General features: G+C 47.7%; 1 protein-coding gene across 2 annotated transcripts in view; it reads right to left on the bottom strand.

Moving 5' to 3' along the window:
• Window positions 1-764: 764 nt before the first annotated feature.
• Window positions 765-18,348, bottom strand: part of tpp2 (tripeptidyl peptidase 2) — a 26,219-nt gene continuing 8,635 nt past the window's right edge. Inside the window, exons 11-29 of one of the 2 annotated variants that reach the window (XM_061226142.1) lie at window positions 17,490-17,605; window positions 17,232-17,403; window positions 15,858-16,015; window positions 15,633-15,709; window positions 15,284-15,390; window positions 14,942-15,096; window positions 14,458-14,574; window positions 14,273-14,373; window positions 13,959-14,055; window positions 12,907-13,044; window positions 11,506-11,750; window positions 10,852-10,930; window positions 8,969-9,007; window positions 7,637-7,788; window positions 5,912-6,008; window positions 4,972-5,102; window positions 2,944-3,151; window positions 2,729-2,848; window positions 765-2,368 (exon numbers count right to left, since the gene is read on the bottom strand). In XM_061226142.1, the coding sequence (XP_061082126.1) occupies window positions 2,279-2,368; window positions 2,729-2,848; window positions 2,944-3,151; window positions 4,972-5,102; window positions 5,912-6,008; window positions 7,637-7,788; window positions 8,969-9,007; window positions 10,852-10,930; window positions 11,506-11,750; window positions 12,907-13,044; window positions 13,959-14,055; window positions 14,273-14,373; window positions 14,458-14,574; window positions 14,942-15,096; window positions 15,284-15,390; window positions 15,633-15,709; window positions 15,858-16,015; window positions 17,232-17,403; window positions 17,490-17,605 (2,399 nt within the window). In that variant the 3' untranslated portion in view covers window positions 765-2,278. The remainder of the gene's footprint in view (window positions 2,369-2,728; window positions 2,849-2,943; window positions 3,152-4,971; window positions 5,103-5,911; window positions 6,009-7,636; window positions 7,789-8,968; window positions 9,008-10,851; window positions 10,931-11,505; window positions 11,751-12,906; window positions 13,045-13,958; window positions 14,056-14,272; window positions 14,374-14,457; window positions 14,575-14,941; window positions 15,097-15,283; window positions 15,391-15,632; window positions 15,710-15,857; window positions 16,016-17,231; window positions 17,404-17,489; window positions 17,606-18,348) is intronic. The other variant, XM_061226143.1, reaches the window with a different exon arrangement.

The raw sequence follows: 18,348 nt of genomic DNA, 5'->3' as shown, positions 1-18,348 counted from the left end.
TCCTCAGGCTTCTGGTCTGGTGTCTACAATGTCACAAACACTTCGCAAAGCAGTATACGATGAAGGGATCACTCATCACTGGCAGTCCTTACCGTATTACCCATTTCATACTGAGCCAACAAAGAACAAAATAAACACGGGAAAGCATTGCCCCATCGTTTCTACAACCTATGGAAAAGTAAAAAATATGGAAATCTTATCCATACTTGAAACTTGAAACAAAAGAGTACTTCTGTGAAAGGCACATAACTAAAAGGTTAATAAAATTAATTTAATTCTAACAGAGCAATAGATGATAATTACATTTAATTAATGGCCTATGTAATCATGTAATTAAAATAAGATAATGCAACCACATATGGGTCAAAAGCTATATTTAAAATACTTGAACCATGTAGACAAGCTACTGCAGATTCATTAAAATAAATAAATAAACTTTAACCAGTATTCAAACAAATTTTTCATCTTTCAAAATTCTTTCTAAAGGATTATATTTTTCAAAAGGCATATATGAACCAAGATTGCATGCAGGCTTTTTCAGTCATGGATGTTGAGTTTAACTTTCACCTCATTATTGCAAACTGAAAGAACTTTCCAGAAAGAGGCAAATTATTCACCAGGAACTGGGGGGTGTTTCCACAGAGGATAAGCCACACCCAACTGACCTTCCTCCAAAGGCACGAGTTTCCACTGGAAAACAAGCATTCGATTCACTCAAGACACAAACTTTACTGCAATACTCCAATGAAAACAAAACACAAATATTCCCATTTTCAATTAATTTTATTCAGAATTATTTTCCTATTTATGACAATTGTATACATATATTGTGTTAAAATATCTTGTTTGTAGTTCTCATGTTGCTGAGGGATAATGGTTATAAAATAATCAAAATGTTCCTTATAAATATTGGCTGTAACGGTTTGCTTTTATAAATAAAAGGAATCCATAAATACATTATCTAAAACGACTAACAAAATATGTTGGTGATATGAGTGGGTCTCGGGCTCCGGGAAGAAAGGACTGAATGGTTAAGGCCTTTTAAAGTATGTTGACTGAGAAACAAAGGGACACTTTACTCGACACAAAAACACAAGAGGCTTCAAAAACATGGAAACCGATGACGCTCCAGCTCAGGACGTGGCCAGCCTGGAGCTGGTATTGTGACAGGACTTACTGGACGAGACACAAGAGCGCTGTCAGACAGGCCCAAAGCTCCACGCCCTTCGCAGTGGAACTGCTCACTTCACGACCGGCGATAGCCTTACAAATTTCTAGAATTACAACCGATTCCTTCAGGGTGAATTACATTCATATTCAAACAGACTCTCATTCGGTTAGATACTAATACGATCCAGCTCTTGCACACCTTCTACCCATGCATGTAACGAGCACACCTACTCTAGCGACTCTATGGTCGGCTTAAGACGACACCAAACCGACAGCAGCCTCAAAAGGCCGCACTTACTGGTCATCTCCACAGTTACAAACATGCCTTCCCTTTAAACCAAAAAAGTTCTAGTTTGGCAAAATGGTTGTGATTATGTACTGAATATTAGATACGAAAAACAAAAAAACCATCGGTAAGGGCCATTCCAAGCCATCTTACTAGACTTGGTCATTTACACCGACGGGATAAATGAACTGATTTGAATTCCATCAGAATTAAAAATAAAAAGCCGTATGCTCCTAAACCACTTTAAACATGCCATACCGTTACATGAAGAGAAAATAAGAAGTCATGTGCTGCCCCTGAACAGTTTGTTTTAACAATGCATGTTTGTACATGTGTACACAGGAGTCAATCACCATGGCCAGACTGAGGTCAATAGAAGATGTGTTTGTGGCTGGTTTGTCTTTATCAGCCCCAGACAGTGTTTATGAAATCAGGGTAAAATGAGCTTTTTGTTCATGCGAAGCTGTCCCTGGTGGTACACAGCAACACTCTGTGAGGATTGGATACAGCGAGGCCGTAAGCTGACCAATCAGGAGCTTGACAAAGAGTGGAAAATGAGCAATCCAGTGTGTGTGTGAGTGTGTGTGTGTGTGTGTGTGTGTGTGTGTGTGTGTGTGTGTGTGTGTGTGTGTGTGTGTGAGAGAAAGAAAGATATGGCGGCAGAGATAGTCTCTCCACTGGGCTTGTAATTCCATATGGACATGCTTTCTGCTGTCCTGTGGAACTGTTGTATGTGACACTGTGGGCTGTTCTGTGGTTGTGTGTTGTGTGGTTGTGTGGTTGCGTGTTGCTTGCTTGGCATGTTGCGCTGTATTGCATGGCTCAAAAGGGGGTGTATTCAGTGGGGTACATGACCGGAAGCCAGTTCTCAGCGAAGGATGCGCAGTGTGTCCAGCCAAGAGACTTCATTAACTGAAACCAATTAAAACAGACGGTGTGAACAACAGAATGCCTCGATACCTGAATCCCTTTTTACAGCTGTCGTTCAAACAGCACAGAGGACTAGGCCAGCGGGGTCCAGTCTTATCCGAAAAGGGCCGGTGGGGGTGCAGGTTTCTGTTTTAGCCTAGCATTAACACACCTGATTCTACTCATTCACATCATGACTGAAGACCATGATTAGTTAACTAGTTGAACAGTTTTGGGCTAAAACAAAAACCTGCAGCTCTTTTGGGATAAGACTGGACAGCCCTGGTATACTGTAGAGAGCATGCAGCTGTACTGGGTTTGTTGGAGGGGTGTGTGTGTGTGTGAATATATGGCAGCTCTTACCTGAATGCAGTTTTTCCAGTTCTCTTTGCTGGGTTTGTCCTCTACAATCTTGGATGAATACTTCAGGGCCCTTCCGTACATTTTATTGACTAATGAATGTTTATAAGAAAATGTTAAAACCTAAAGGGGCAAAAGAACAGTGAAAAAATGGTGTTAATCGTAATTATATAGACACATCCTCTGCAAGGTCATGAGAACTCTGTACCGCCCCCCACCTTAGTATCGGTGAGCTCCGCCCACTTCTGCACCTCCCAGAAGGTGTCAGTCAGGGTCTTGGCCACGCCCTCGGGGTCATCGTCAGAGCTGCCCACCTCGCCAGCACTCGCGCCGTCCTGCAGGTTCAGCTGGAGGAGCTGGTCCGCCAGCGCACTGCCTTTCCTGCACAGAGCGTCCAGCAGGGACGACTTCTGCTTCTCCATGTCACTGCAACACACAGTGCAGGGTCAAACGCCCAACTCTGACCTCTGACCTCTGACCCTGCTCTGCACAGAGCGTCCAGCAGGGACGACTTCTGCTTCTCCGTGTCACTGCAACACACTGCAGGGTCAAACGCCCAACTCTGACCTCTGAGCCCTGACCTCTGACCCTGCTCTACACAGAGCGTCCAGCAGGGACGACTTCTGCTTCTCCGTGTCACTGCAACACACAGCGCAGGGTCAAACGCCCAACTCTGACCTCTGACCTCTGACCCTGCTCTACACAGAGCGCCCAGCAGGGACGACTTCTGCTTCTCCATGTCACTGCAACACACAGCGCAGGGTCAAACGCTCAACTCTGACCTCTGAGCCCTGACCTCTGACCTATCATTCTAAGCAAACAATGTAAAGACACAATTTTTAACAGCAAACCCCGCCAATCTTTTGATTGTAATGCAATTAATGTCGCTGATGTTATGACATCCATCCATCCATCCATTATCTTAACCCGCTTATCCTGAACAGGGTCGCAGGGGGGCTGGAGCCTATCCCAGCATACATTGGGCGAAAGGCAGGAATACACCCTGGACAGGTCGCCAGTCCATCGCAGGGCACACACACCATTCACTCACACACTCATACCTACGGGCAATTTAGACTCTCCAATCAGCCTAACCTGCATGTCTTTGGACTGCGGGAGGAAACCGGAGTTCCCGGAGGAAACCCACGCAGACACGGGGAGAACATGCAAACTCCGCACAGAGAGGCCCCGGCCGACGGGGATTCGAACCCAGGACCTCCTTGCTGTGAGGCGGCAGTGCTACCCACTGTACCATCCGTGCCGCCCTGTTATGACATTCATGGACTTATAATGTTTTAAGGTAATCACCCCGTCACTGGAGACAGTATGTCCACTCAGGAGCTCGACTGACTTAAATGAGAACTCCACCAGGCCTTGCATTAGAATACGCTGAACGCACCGGCTACAGTTGCAACACGGAGCTCATTCATATTAAAGACGCGAACATGAACGCGTCACCCCAGAAACGACACGCAGAGATTGTGTTCACCTGAGCGCAGCCGAGTGAAAGTGTATTTTTCAGAAGTTAGGAGCGAGTTCACCTGGTATCAGATGAAAAGGCTGGCGACAGCGTAACGGATTCTGTTCAGAAGCGAAGGCGCTACACGGAGGAACAGTTCTGCTTCATGCTCCGCCGCCCTCGCACAAGCTGGGTGTACGAGCCGGGGGCAAGATTTACGATTAAAGCCCCCATTTGGACTCGCTCTTTGTGGCTCTAAGCCCTGGAAAAGACTGGCGAGGTCTGGAGCGAGAGTTAAGAGTTCCGATAGTGGAAACCGGGCTATAGAGGACTAGCATTATAACTGCAACAAAGAGCACAGTGTAAGCCAGATGTCCTGAACCTTATCCAGTAAGGGCCGGCGTGGGGGCAGGCTTTTGTTTCAACCAAGCAGTTACACACCAGATTCAAGTCCTTAGTCCTCGCTGTTTTTTTGACAAAAACAAATTAGTGTCATAAATACATTGTTTAGAGAGCACAAAATATATGTGAGAAACTTTAGAGAAAGATACAGTCTAAAAGTATGAATAAATGCTACATTTTAAATTTTTAAATGTAAAAAATCTGTATTCACTTTGGTATCTTTGAAGCTCAATATCGCAAAACCACTCAGAACGTAGATGGAAATATAAGGTTCTAAGGTCGCGGTTGGTTGACGGGTAGAATCGGGGCTGTGACTGCTTGGTTGCCCCCCGGCCCTCTCGGGGCGACCCCCGGGGGCCCCCGGTGTCAGCGTTACGCTCAGCACCTCTTGATGGTGGCGGCGTCCGGTCGGGGGTCGGTCTTCATGGAGAGGTACACGGCGAGGGCCGTCTGGTCGATGTGAGACATCACGATGTCCGCGGCCCCAACGATCTCGCCCAGCCGCTTTAGCCTCTCCTGTACGGCACGTTCAGAGCACGGTCATCACCCGGTTACCACCCAATCAATCAATCGGCAAGCCCATCGACTGCAGCCTGCCACTGATCAATCAGCTAGCTCAACGACTGCACTGCCTCAGAAGACAATAATCAATCCATCAGCAGGCAACAAGCTTAAGGCAATTAACCGGCAGTGTTCTAAGGCTGAAGCCACACATCCTGCAACGAGAAGCCATGATGACATCACCCACATTCATTTCTAATGGGAGGCGGGTTTTCGCATCCGCAAGGCATGTTGGGATACCAGGCGATGCGAGGCAAGCAAGCGAAGCGACCAGGCCCCCCATCGCTAGTGGGTGTGTTTTCCATTTTCAACACACCATGTTCTTAAATGTGGATAATGAAATTTGAAATTGTGGATAATTTAGGCACCAGATCTTTAATCTGGCTGTTCATAGGGCCATGTTCAACACTTCTGGAGTACTGACTGGATAATTTGTGCTGCAGAAAACCCGGGACAGCTCTTTATACTTCATGTTCCAGTTTCTTGAGGGTTCCGGGTTTTACTTAGCGCACTTATCTAGTGAACTGCTTTGTGAAACAGGGCCTTGGTCGCTTCGCCCTGCTTGCCTTGCATCAGCAGCTATCCCAAAATGCCTTGCTGGCAGGAAAAAGCGCCTCGCCTTGGAAACGAATGATGTCATCATGGCTTCTTGTTGGGAGGATGTGTGGCTTTAGCTTAACTCAGATTTCAAGATCACATGATTGAGCTCTACTGAAGGCTAACACTGATCAGCCAATCAGCACACTGCCCATCTCCATGACTACCTTCTCAGAGTCCAATTGGTGGAGCCGGGTGACATGTAGAGGCAGGTGGGAGGAGAAGTTCTCTTTCAGCTCGTCGTAGAGACAACTGGTGTCTAACCTGAGGGGACAGAGAGAGAGAGGGAATGAGAGTGAGAAACAGAGAGAGAGGGAGAGTGAGAAACAGAGAGAGGGAATGAGAGTGAGAAACAGAGAGAGAGGGAATGAGAGTGAGAAACAGAGAGAGGGAATGAGAGTGAGAAATAGAGAGAGGCCGGAAATACGACAAGAACCTGGGAGAGAGCCTCACAGAGCATACACTAGGGATCATCAAATCATGATCCGCAAGGACCAGGAACTGATGGTTTTTATACCCTCCCTTTAGTTGGGAGTCGGGTGTGAAGATAGTCTGGCCAATCAGTCGCACTAATTGTTCACTTAATTACCCAGGAGAAAAGAAAACCAGGGCTGGATTTGCTTCGAGGGCCAGATTTGACCATCCCTGGTTTACACTCTCAGCATCAAGGCATCAAGTATGATCCTTTTTTCCTTTATTTGAATCTCTTTTTTTTTGTGTTGCACTGGACATGACAGGAGGCTATGATGATGTTTTTAATACTGAAGCTGAAGGGAGAAGAGTGTGGACGCAGGAGATGAATGACAGTAAAGTAACAGCGGTGCCTAAATTAGACCTGGGGAAATGATGGCAGACAGTGAAAAGCAACTCTAGCGACAGTCGTAACTTCCATTAATGTGTGTGATGAATCTGCGGCTAAAGAGCAGAAGTGAGTAGCTTTTAGAAATTGTGATAATTGGATGTTTTTAGCAGTTGCAAAAACACTCAGTCAACACAAATTTATTATTTAATTCCATTCTTTGCCGCCTACACATGCTGGATTATGACATTTTAATTAATGTTTTCTCCAGTTGGGTTACTTACAATTCCGTTATGATGCCATTTCATAAATTACATAATAATAATAATACATAATTCTTATATGTATATTATACACAATGTTAAACCCATAATACATTAAGTGCAACATTTATAAAATGATCAATAATGTTTATATGAATACTATAAATGATGATAAACTCATCCTACATTAAGTGCAACCTTTTTAATTATGAGTTGCAATAAAATGTTGCTTTATCAAATGTTTCTTACCAATCATTTATAAATAGGAAGCAACATTTTATTGCCACAATAAGCTAACATTTCAACGTTATGGATACTGTTGTAATGCTTAACACTAACGCAGTTGCTTGCTTTTACTTTTATCAGTAACTTATACAATTTGATATTTACATTGGGAAGGTGAGCACTGCTTACATTCTATACATACAATCCTGTCCTTAATTAAATCTATTTTCACTTTAATATGCCATATGGCAATCCATTTTTAGTCTGGATACTGTTATAACTCTGGTGTGATGTATCATATTTCATGTCAAAGATTACACATGGAAATATATGAAATAAATGAAACAAAAAATGTAGACATCTGGATATTTTGCTGAAGCCATTGAAGTTAAGCACCATGCTGAGCAGCTGATTGCTCAACCTACAATAATAAGAGATGCAAGCCCATTATGCACATTATGCTAACATGACAAAACTATAACTTCCACTCAGGCTAATTAGAGAGATTTGCGGAGGGAGAGAGGAAAGGTTCTTTTGTAATGACCAAATCAAAATGAAGGCTATCAAAATCCACAGCTGAGAGAACTGCCGCTCTGAATACTGACTTTGTCATCCACTGAATCTTCAGGTCTCTCAGTGCATCAGCAAACTCGTCTTTCACATCTTTTTCCTTTTCTCCATCCTTCTCTTTCTCTTTCCCTCCATTCTTGGGCTTGTTGGGAGCAGGGATCAGGTGGTAGAAGACAGGCACAACATCCTGAATGGGGGACACAATCGCACACGCACACACAGACTGCATAACTCAGACACACTCAAGAACTACATTACCCATCACCACCCACAGCCTCACAGCCCAAGGGATTTCCTGCTCCTCACTGCCTGGCAACAACCGTGAGGGACCCTGACATGAATGTTCTCACCTGACACGCTGGTCACTGTTAAGACGGCAAAGGCCAGAGTGTGAACACCACTGACGTGACCCTTGAACACCGAACACCAAACCCTGTACACCAAACCAACAGGTGTTAGGCCTGAATGCAAACCGTCACATGCTTACTCAGAGCCAATCCCCGAGAGGAACAGATGAAGTAAACCAACCCTCTCTCTGTTACTGTTGGGTGGCAATTGGACAGAGGAAATGGATCCTGGAACCTAGGTAGTTACTGGCCAAGTATTAATAATTTCTTTAATGTTTTGAAATGTTTAGTGATGTTTTAGTAATTAGTTGTTAAACACAAATGTCAAAAATTAAGGAAATAATCCATTTTCAGCTGTTATTTCTTCATGCCAGAAATCTTTTTTTAAAATAGGGTTTATTTTAATAAATCTCCTTGAAATTGTACAAACACACAATGAAGTACAACTAAACTATTCAGAACTGCAGGTAAGGCAGGCTGTTGTCCTTATATAGTAGTTAGCGCTAGTCAGGTAGCTCAAACAGATTTCAGCCACCGCTTGCCCCCAAGGTTACTGCAGTCCAGTAGCAGCTTCGGTAAAATGTGAAACGGCATGAAGCTATGACTGTGATTATATTGCATGGCACTGATTGCAGGATAGAAAAATCTACAAAAAAAATCCCCTGAACTCGACAAGGTCTTTCTGAAAGGTGCGTTCAAGCCCAAACCTGTGTGGTCATTTCTTCAACATACTCAAGAACATACTCTTAGTTAGTGCAGCAAAACACCGTTATACAGTCTCCTAAGCCCTCACACAAGCCAGTGATGCTCAACTCGTTCACCAAGCATCACGGTGACCGTGGTGACCAGGTAAGAACTCTCCATGGCACGAGGTGAGGTCGGCAGAAGCCAGGCGGTGGGGAAATATTAGAATGCCCGTGACCTCTGACCCCCATTCTAGAGCGAGGGCAAAGGGGAAGGGGGCAGAACACATTGTGTGCGTGGTGATAACCAATCACAGAGCGCCCACCCAGCCAGTACCTTTTTAAATTTTCCTTGCCGTTTTGCTGAGGCCTGGCCCTGGTGGTCAGAATAACAGACAGTAAGAAAAAACAGGCACACTTGGACAGACACGCTCTTTCCCCTCACTCTTTTCTTCACCCTTTCTCCACCCTTTCTCTCTCTCTTCCCCCTCTCCTTCCAGGCAATTCTCAGCACAGAGGTCGCTATCAGCACGCATCAGCTTCATCCTCGTACAGAGCAACTCCACCCGACTCCACCCCACCCCCCTTTCCTGTCGCTGTAGGGACTTCAGCACATCGTAAGGCATTAGGTTGCACAAATGAGCCATTTCAAAGTCCGGCAGCACCACCTGGTGGTCACTGGAGAAGTGCCATGCCTCTTCTCCCTTCCCCCACAAGGATCAAGCTCAATGATCTAAAAAGCCACCGTTAACACATGAAGAAAAAAAAATACACGAGCAAAAACAAAGAGCAACAAAGAGCACTTCTGCTATTCAGTGTGCTCAAGCAATTAAGGATTATTAATCAGACTCATATCTGAACAGATACATTACATAGGAATATTCCTAAAATCTCCACCTCAGCCAAGTCCCAGGTAGCATGAGCCCCCATGCCCCTCGGCTTGCGTCTCATCAGGCTATGACCCAAACAGAACCCGAAAAGGACCACAGTGATGAGCGACAATCCCGACAGAATGCGACCGTGCCTCCAAAGCCACTGCGGTTCTGTTGGGGTCGTGCTGTAAACATCAGCCCCCGCGGTCACAGCGCAGTGACATCAAGCACGGACAAACGGACGGACAGCTCTAGGCTCTGCCACGCAGAAAGCAGGGGCAGGCAGACAGACAGATTGCTAAAGACTGCCACACAGCAGACAGAAGCAGACATACGGCTAGAGGCTCTGCCACACAGCAGAGAGAGAGAGAGAGAGAGAGAGAGAGAGAGAGAGAGAGAGAGAGAGAGAGAGAGAGAGAGAGAGAGAGAGGGGAGAGAGAGAGAGGGGAGAGAGAGAGAGAGAGAGAGAGAGAGAGAGAGAGAGAGAGAGAGAGAGAGAGAGAGAGAGAGATACGGCTAGAGGCTCTGCCACACAGCAGACAGAGGCAGGCAGACGGACAGATTCCTAGAGGCTCTGCCACGCAGCAGACAGACGGACAGAGAGAGAGAGAGAGAGAGAGAGAGAGAGAGACTGCTAGAGGCTCTGTCACAAAGCAGACAGACGGACAGAGAGAGAGAGACTGCTAGAGGCTCTGTCACACAGCAGACAGACGGACAGAGAGAGAGAGAGACTGCTAGAGGCTCTGCCACACGGCAAACAGATCCAGGCAGGCGGACAGATTCCTAGAGGCTCTGCCATGCAGCAGACAGACGGACAGAGAGAGAGAGACTGCTAGAGGCTCTGTCACACAGCAGACAGATGGACAGAGAGAGAGAGAGACTGCTAGAGGCTCTGTCACACAGCAGACAGACGGACAGAGAGAGAGAGAGAGAGAGACTGCTAGAGGCTCTGTCACACAGCAGACAGAGGCAGGCAGACTGCTAGAGGCTCTGCCACACAGCAGACAGACGGAGAGAGAGAGAGAGAGAGACTGCTAGAGGCTCTGCCACACAGCAGACAGAGGCAGGCAGACGGCTAGAGGCTCTGCCACACAGCAGACAGAGGCAGGCAGATGGCTAGAGGCTCTGTCACACAGCAGACCGAGGCAGGCAGACGGCTAGAGGCTCTGCCACACAGCAGACAGCAGACGGACAGACAGACGGGGGCTCTGCCGCAGATCATGGAGACAGACAGAGCCATGAAGCCGGCACACGCAGGGCACACGGCGTACGGTAAGCGAGGCTTCCAGCTGCAGGAGCAGAATGAAAGGACACGTGCTCTAAGGGAGACCACTGCGCGAGCACTCACAGCTTTCTTCCCGTATTCACTCTTCGCCACCCCCAGAGAGCCCGTCAGGTAGCAGCCCGGAGATGTCCCTTTGGGAATTCTGGGGAGAACGGAAATAGGATGTGTTAGACTCGCCCGTAGAGTGCATGGTGGGAGAAAAAACATCAGGTGGACCGTCACTGAGATAAAGGGATGGAACAAAACCTTTTGTAGCAGGTTAGGAACGGGGTTGATGATGAGGTCCAAGTTTAGGAGGTTTAGGACAAGGGTTGATCATGAGATCAGAGTTTTAGAGGTTTTTGATGGGGGGGGGTGATGATGAGATCAGAGTTTTAGAGGTTTGTGATGGGGGGTTGATCATGAGATCAGAGTTTTAGAGGTTGGTGATGGGGGGTTGATGATGAGATCAGAGTTCTAGAGGTTTGTGATGGGGGGTTGATGATGAGGTCAGAGTTTTAGAGGTTTGTGATGCGAGGTTGATGATGAGGTCAGAGTTCAGGAGCAGGTTTGGGACAGGGGGTTGATGATGAGGTCAGGGTTTTCGAGGTTTAATTTGGGGTTGTAGATGAGGTCAGAGTTCAGGAGCAGGTTTGGGATGGGGTTGATGAGGTTAAGAGTTGTGGAGAAGGTGTTGGATGGGGTTGGGCAGCAGACCAAGAAAGGTCCAGCACTCACTTGTCGTCAGGCAAGGCGGTGACGTAGAAAGGCTGGGAGCAGCAGGGGGCCAGGGTGACGGAGTTGGCCTTCTTCTTGGCCAGCAGGGCGTTCTTGTGCGTCTCGTAGATGTCCAGGCTGAGCGTGGAGGACAGGCGGTGAGACACGATGAAGGGCAGGTCCTTCAGCCTCTCCAGCTCACTCACCTGCTCATGCCGCACCTGCAGACGCAGTGTGTAGTCCCCCTTCTCCAGCTTCAGAGAGTACTGAGAGGGGGAGAGAGAGAGAGAGAGGGAGGGGGAGGGGGAGGGAGGGAGGGAGGGGGAGAGAGAAAGAGGGAGGGAGGGAGAGGGAGGGAGAGGGAGAGAGGGAGGGAGGGGGAGAGAGAAAGAGAGAGGGAGAGTGGGAGGGAGGGAGGGAGAGAGAGGTAGAGAGTGAGGGGGATAGAGGGAGAGAGATAGAGGGAGAGAGAGGGAGGGAGTGAGAGGTAGAGAAAAAGGTAGAAGGAAAGGGACGGAGTGAAAGGTAGAGAGGTAGAGGGAGAGAGAAGGAGAGGGCGAGAGAGAGGGGGGAGAGGGAGAAATGCCTCTTACTGACTGACTGGACACTGATTTACTAGCATATGAGAGATAATTCCAAAACATTACCCACCAATAACACTCTCCATTTCTCACATTTTCAGTTCTTACCTATGAGAGTGATTTGGAAAGAATGTTTCTTATTACGGAAATGGCCCACAGCCCAGTAGAGCAATGACTTATCGCTGGAGAAAGGCAATCTGAGACTGATTATCCTCAACTTAATAGAAAAAGAAAATTACTGGGTGCACCCACAATGCCCTCTCCACAGAGAAGTATACAGCTCTATATAATAGAGAGAGCTAGACTCAGAGGAATGAAAGAAAACTAAACACAGAGCGAAAGAGAAACATAACAGAAGAATAAAGAGATTAATAAAATTACAGTTGGGGGTTATATTACCTGGAGGCACAGTATGGTTGTAATTGGAGACATTGTACCTAGTTTTTGCAGTCACGTTGCGGTTATGTTACATGTTGTGAGTATATCTGAGCAGTGTTGGGCAGTGCTGTAGTTCTTAGCCGATTGAGCAGATTGGTTGTGCTGTAGTTGTTACCTGGTGTGGGTATATTTCAGCAGTGTGCGTTGTTACCTGGTGTGGGTATATTTCAGCAGTGTGTGTTGTTACCTGGTGTGGGTATATTTCAGCAGTGTGTGTTGTTACCTGGTGTGGGTATATTTCAGCAGTGTGTGTTGTTACCTGGTGTGGGTATATTTCAGCAGTGTGTGTTGTTACCTGGTGTGGGTATATTTCAGCAGTGCGTGTTGTTACCTGGTGTGGGTATATTTCAGCAGTGTGTGTTGTTACCTGGTGTGGGTATATTTCAGCAGTGTGTGTTGTTACCTGGTGTGGGTAGGCATCACCAGAGCCCAGCAGTCTCTTGTTGTGGTCGAACAGAAGCCAAAGCTGGCTGTCAAACTCAGCCTCATACAGCAGCTCACAGAGGACGGGGCAGCTGGGAGTGACTTCACCACTCTTCGGCTGAGAGAGAGGAGATCCATTTACACAACATACACACACTGCTTACACAATACATACACACTCTGCTCACACAATACATACACACTCTGCTCACACAATACATACACACTCTGCTCACACAACACATACACACACTGCTTACACAATACATACTCTCTGCTCACACAACACATACACACTGCTGACACTATACATACACACAGCTTACACAATACATACACACACTGCTCACACAACACATACACACACACAATACATACACACACTGCTTACACAACACATACACTGCTTACACAACACATACACACACTGCTTACACTATACATACACACTGCTTACACAATACATACACACACAATATATACACACACTGCTCACACAACACATACACACACACTGCTCACACAATACATACACACACTGCTCACACAACACATACACACTGCTGACACAATACATACACACTGCTTACACTATACATACACACACTGCTCATACAACACATACACACACTGCTTACACAACACATACACACTGCTTACACAACACATAAACACTGCTTACACAATACATACACACACAATACATACACACACTGCTCACACAACACATACACACTGCTCACACAACACATACACACTGCTCACACAACACATACACACTGCTTACACAACACAATTGCAGGGCAATGCAGGGGTAAGGGCCTTGCTCAAGGGCCCAACGGCTGTGCGGATCTTATTGTGGCTACACTGGGATTAGAACCACCAACCTTCCGTGTCCCAGTCATTTACCTTAACCACTACGCTACAGGCCGCCCCTGCTCACACAATGCATACACACTGCTCACACAATACATATACACTCTACTTGTGTGTGTGTGTGTGTGTGTGTGTGTGTGTGTGAATGTGACTTACCTGGTGGAAGTTGTACGTGAGGACAATCTCGTAAAGCTGTCGATTGTTGGGTAGGACGTCCCGCAAACCAAGAGCTTTAGTCTTTGCACTGACGGGCCTGAAACCCCAAAAAGACAAAAACAGCAATCACTGAGTGATGCCTCACAAAATGGCTCCCGAAACAACGATGCCAAACGGAGCACTCAAAGCGGACGGAAGGCTCAGCAAGACCTACCGTTGTCACCTGGACTAACAAAAAGTACTGATACTGTTCATAATGTTCCAAACCCACAAACAGCAAAGTAACCCACAGGAGCTTCCCACAGGAGGCCTACCGTAACGGCTGCACCCAGTTCTTCAGCGTGACATTGGGCGAGATGTCTTCGTAATTCAGAGGCGACAGCACTTCAAAGCTGGAGATGATTTCTGACGCGTGCTTGAGGGGGAGAACACAGAGTGTGACGGACAGCATGCCTTAGCGAGGAAGACTCTGAGCGGGCGAGGAAGGCCCCATACTCACAATGTGCAGGGGGGAGGGGGAGACGGACAGCCCATGGAAGGAGATGGAGTAACGGATGATGACATCACCCAGACTAGCCCACCACCGGGCGATGCAAAACTCCACCGTCCTCCCTGGCTGAGAGAGAGAGATGGGGGGGAGAGAGCGAGAGCGAGAGAGAGAGAGAGAGAGAGAGAGAGAGAGAGGGGGGGGGGGGGAGAGACGGAGAGGGGGAGAGAGAGAGGGAGAGAGAGAGAGGGGGGGGGGGAGAGACAGAGAGGGGAGAGAGAGAGAGAGAGAGAGAGAGTCATTGCAGCTGAAACCAGCAGCCTCACACCACAAAGGAAATCACTGGGCTCACATCTGCACATCACCATCCCTCCAGCCGGATATAATACGGCGCCTGATCAAAACCCCGTTCCTCGAGCCCAAAGAACACGGCGTCGGACCAAAACCGCCATTCCCGCAGCCGGCCGCGTGTTTTACAGCCCGAGGCGGTCCTCACCAGCACAGGGAAGGCCTCTGTCAGAGCGCCCCTCTCAGGCAGGGAGGAGAACTTGTAGAACTCGTTGGCTCGGTAGGCCCGCTGCTTCACCAGGTGGACGGCGTGCAGGACGAACTTGGAGGAAACGTCGCCCGAGTGGGAGGTGAGCGTGACCTCTGAGGGGAGGGAAAGCACTGCAGTCAGCCAATTCTGAGTGAAGTTTGTCACGCAGAGTGCCACAGACCCGCGAGGCGAATGTCGTACTCCGTGTGTAAGAGGAGCGCGACTGCGAGTAGCCGCTGTGATGTCATGAGTAGCCGCTGTGATGTCATGAGTAGCCGCTGTGATGTCATTCTGACTCACCCGCCCATGACGCTCCCTGAGGGACGGCGATGAAGTGCCGTCGAATCTGACCGGGTTTAAAATGAACGTCCGAGAAGGACACCTCCTGATTACTGCCCTCTGCAACCCTGCAAGAACACCAGAGCAGCTTTCAGTACAACAACAAACACGAACTGCACAAATACTCTCATGCGCAAGCACACACAAGGGCAAACACACATATATACACCCACGCATGTGCGTCCAAGCACAGTCCAGTGGTTTGTGTAAATATATAAACAGTGTCAATACTAAACAGGGTCATTGTTTTTGAAATATTAAATGAAGAAACAAGATATTTGATATTTGAATGTGTGTTTAATGCACTTACTTTGCGGGTATTATAACCGTAATAGGAACTCTGAACAGTGGGCCCGAGCTGGGAGATGTTGTATCATAACCACAAATCTGCGAAATACAGACACAGCCCTGAGTACTGCAGCATCAGACAGGTAAGGGAAACGAAAGATACAGCACTGAGGCTAAATAAAACATGTAAAATACCATCTACAGGTGTTGAAACAAATGAAAAAAAAGGAGTATCCGTGGCCCGTACCTCAGTGTAGTGCAGCCCTTCCCGTAGCCCGTGGGGGTCTACTCGCACGTTGACGTGGCGACACTGGTTCATGAGCTCCAGGTAGGAGGGGCAGTGCACCCAGGAGGCAGTACAGGTGAGGGCCAAGTGCAGCTGGAGAGAGATCCGCTCTGTGTTCTCTGCAATGGAGACGCCAATTAGAGCCAATCGAGGAGTTCAGCGGTGAGACTCGCTGCCAATTACAGCCAATGACGGAGTTCAGCAGCGCCACTCACTGCCAATTACGCCCAATAAGGGAGTTCAGCAGTGCCACTCACTGCATACAGTGGCAAATGTCTTGTTTGATTGAGAAATCAGTGGCGACAACAACAGCTCGTTTCTACACTAAACCAAAGAAAAACAGCAATTTATATTAAACATTCTACTATCTGTGTGCCATTATCTCGAGACTTGTGTTCACTAGGATGGTATTATTGCTACTTTTGCCTGGCTATGTAAGCTCTTCATTGTTGTTCTTACACAAGCGTATATCATTCTTTTGCAATGTGTTGTATAAAAATGGTTTTATAGATATAATCCACTGTGAGATTAATCTCCAAGGCCCAAGTCCTTATCTTTGTTGTATTCTTAGCACTTGGAACCGTACTTCCCTCTAGGGGCTTTCAGCACACTTGTCCCTGGTTCACTCTTGTATCTAAACTATGCTTGACACTTTGAACAATATTGGGTGATACATTGGATTGCAGTGGGGGACTGGTTAGGCAGGATCACAGGATAAAAAATGTTAAGAGCAGCCTGACGCTGTACATAAGCTCAACCCTTTCTGGTAAGAACATTGTAGTGACATACAGTACTGCAGAAGATTACATTTTTACAGAGACATTTTTGTATTTATTTTTAAAAAAGTAACATATTGCAGTAAACAATTGACTACTTTTTACATAAAAACTTGATCAAGGCTGTCTGAGATCAGAAGCGAGGAGCTAACCAAAGTCTGCAGAAGAACTGTGGCCAGTTCTCCAACATGCCTGGAACAACCTCCCTGCTGATTGTGTTATAGAACTGCAGGACAGCGTTGGCTATCTCAGAGAAGTGATGCAGTTTTAACGCCAAAGGGTGGTCACAAAAAATATTGATTCGATTCAGTTGTTAACTATTCTGCCAAATTACTGAAATGTAATGTAAAATGTATAGCACATTTATTTAGGACCTTTCATTGAATTACTTTTGAAAGAATCTTATCTGTACAGAATGTTATACAGGTGCCTAAGACTTTGGCACAGTACTGTAGAACACTCTTTGCCTGTCTTTGCCTCTGTCAAATCAATCTCAGCGTCCCCTCTGTACTGTATCTGTGATGCCGCGGCTTAAAGGCTGTGGGCGAGGGCTCTGTACCTGTGTTCTCGGGGAAGACGGGCTCGATGCCCACGGCGTGGTCAGAGGGGGCGGAGACATGGACGGGATCCCTGAGGTAGATGCCGCGCTGCGTTCCCACGGTAACGGCGAAGCCCAGGTTACCGGTGGGCAGCGGAGCATGTTGCGTGAGGTAGTCAAACGCCCGGTCCACCTGGAGGTAACAATCACCCACAATCCCTCAGCGCTCACGGACGCGGAGAGAGACGCGGACGAGCGGGGCGGAGCGGCGGTCTGTACCTGAATGATTCCGTGCCCCTGGGCGAACACCTCGATGTCGCCCACTTTGGCCGCCGTGTTCTCTAGAGCGCGGCGAACGGCGTGAATGGTGGGGCGGATACCGCTGTGCTTCAGTCCTGCGGGACAGAGCTGAGCATTATACACACACAACATACTGCCATTATCACCATCACCAGCAGCCACATCACCATGCAGCCCCTGGTGAACGGCTGAAGCTGCGCATGTGTGGGCTTGGTTAGTACTTGGATGGGAAAACCACGCGGCTGCTAAGTGGTGCTATTTGGCCAGGAGGGGGCGAGCTTCCCTCTGGTCAAATAAAGCCCAATGCTCCAGTGCAGTGATGAGGACATCGTGTTGTAGGAGACGATGTCTTTTGGATGAGATGTTAAATTAAAGTCATGACCAACTGTGGTGATGAAAGATCCCAATACTTACATCACATATATCACATTTACACATACTCAACACATTTCACCACGATGACATATACCGAGCACCATCATGCCTACATACATATGACCCTAATTAGCAAATGATCGTAAAGATGACCATGATGACAGGGGTGTGTGGTGTATGAGAGCAGCGTTTAGGGAGGTACATGGAGAGTTACAGGGGTGCGTGGTGCACCTAATGGGGGTGTGGGGTGTACGTGGCGGGGGTGTGGGGTGTACCTGATGGGGGTGTGGGTGTGGGTGTGGGTGTGGGTGTGGGGTGTGGGGTGTACCTGACGGGGGTGTGGGGTGTACCTGATGGGGGTGTGGGTGTGGGTGTGGGGTGTGGGGTGTACCTGACGGGGGTGTGGGTGTGGGGTGTGGGGTGTACCTGACGGGGGTGTGGGGTTTGTGGTGTACCTGACGGG

Source organism: Conger conger, chromosome 17, assembly GCF_963514075.1.
Source record: "Conger conger chromosome 17, fConCon1.1, whole genome shotgun sequence".
In the NCBI taxonomy this organism is placed as follows: domain Eukaryota; kingdom Metazoa; phylum Chordata; class Actinopteri; order Anguilliformes; family Congridae; genus Conger; species Conger conger.
The sequence above is the reverse complement of the archived record's forward strand: the minus strand, read 5'-3'. Positions and strand labels throughout refer to the sequence as shown.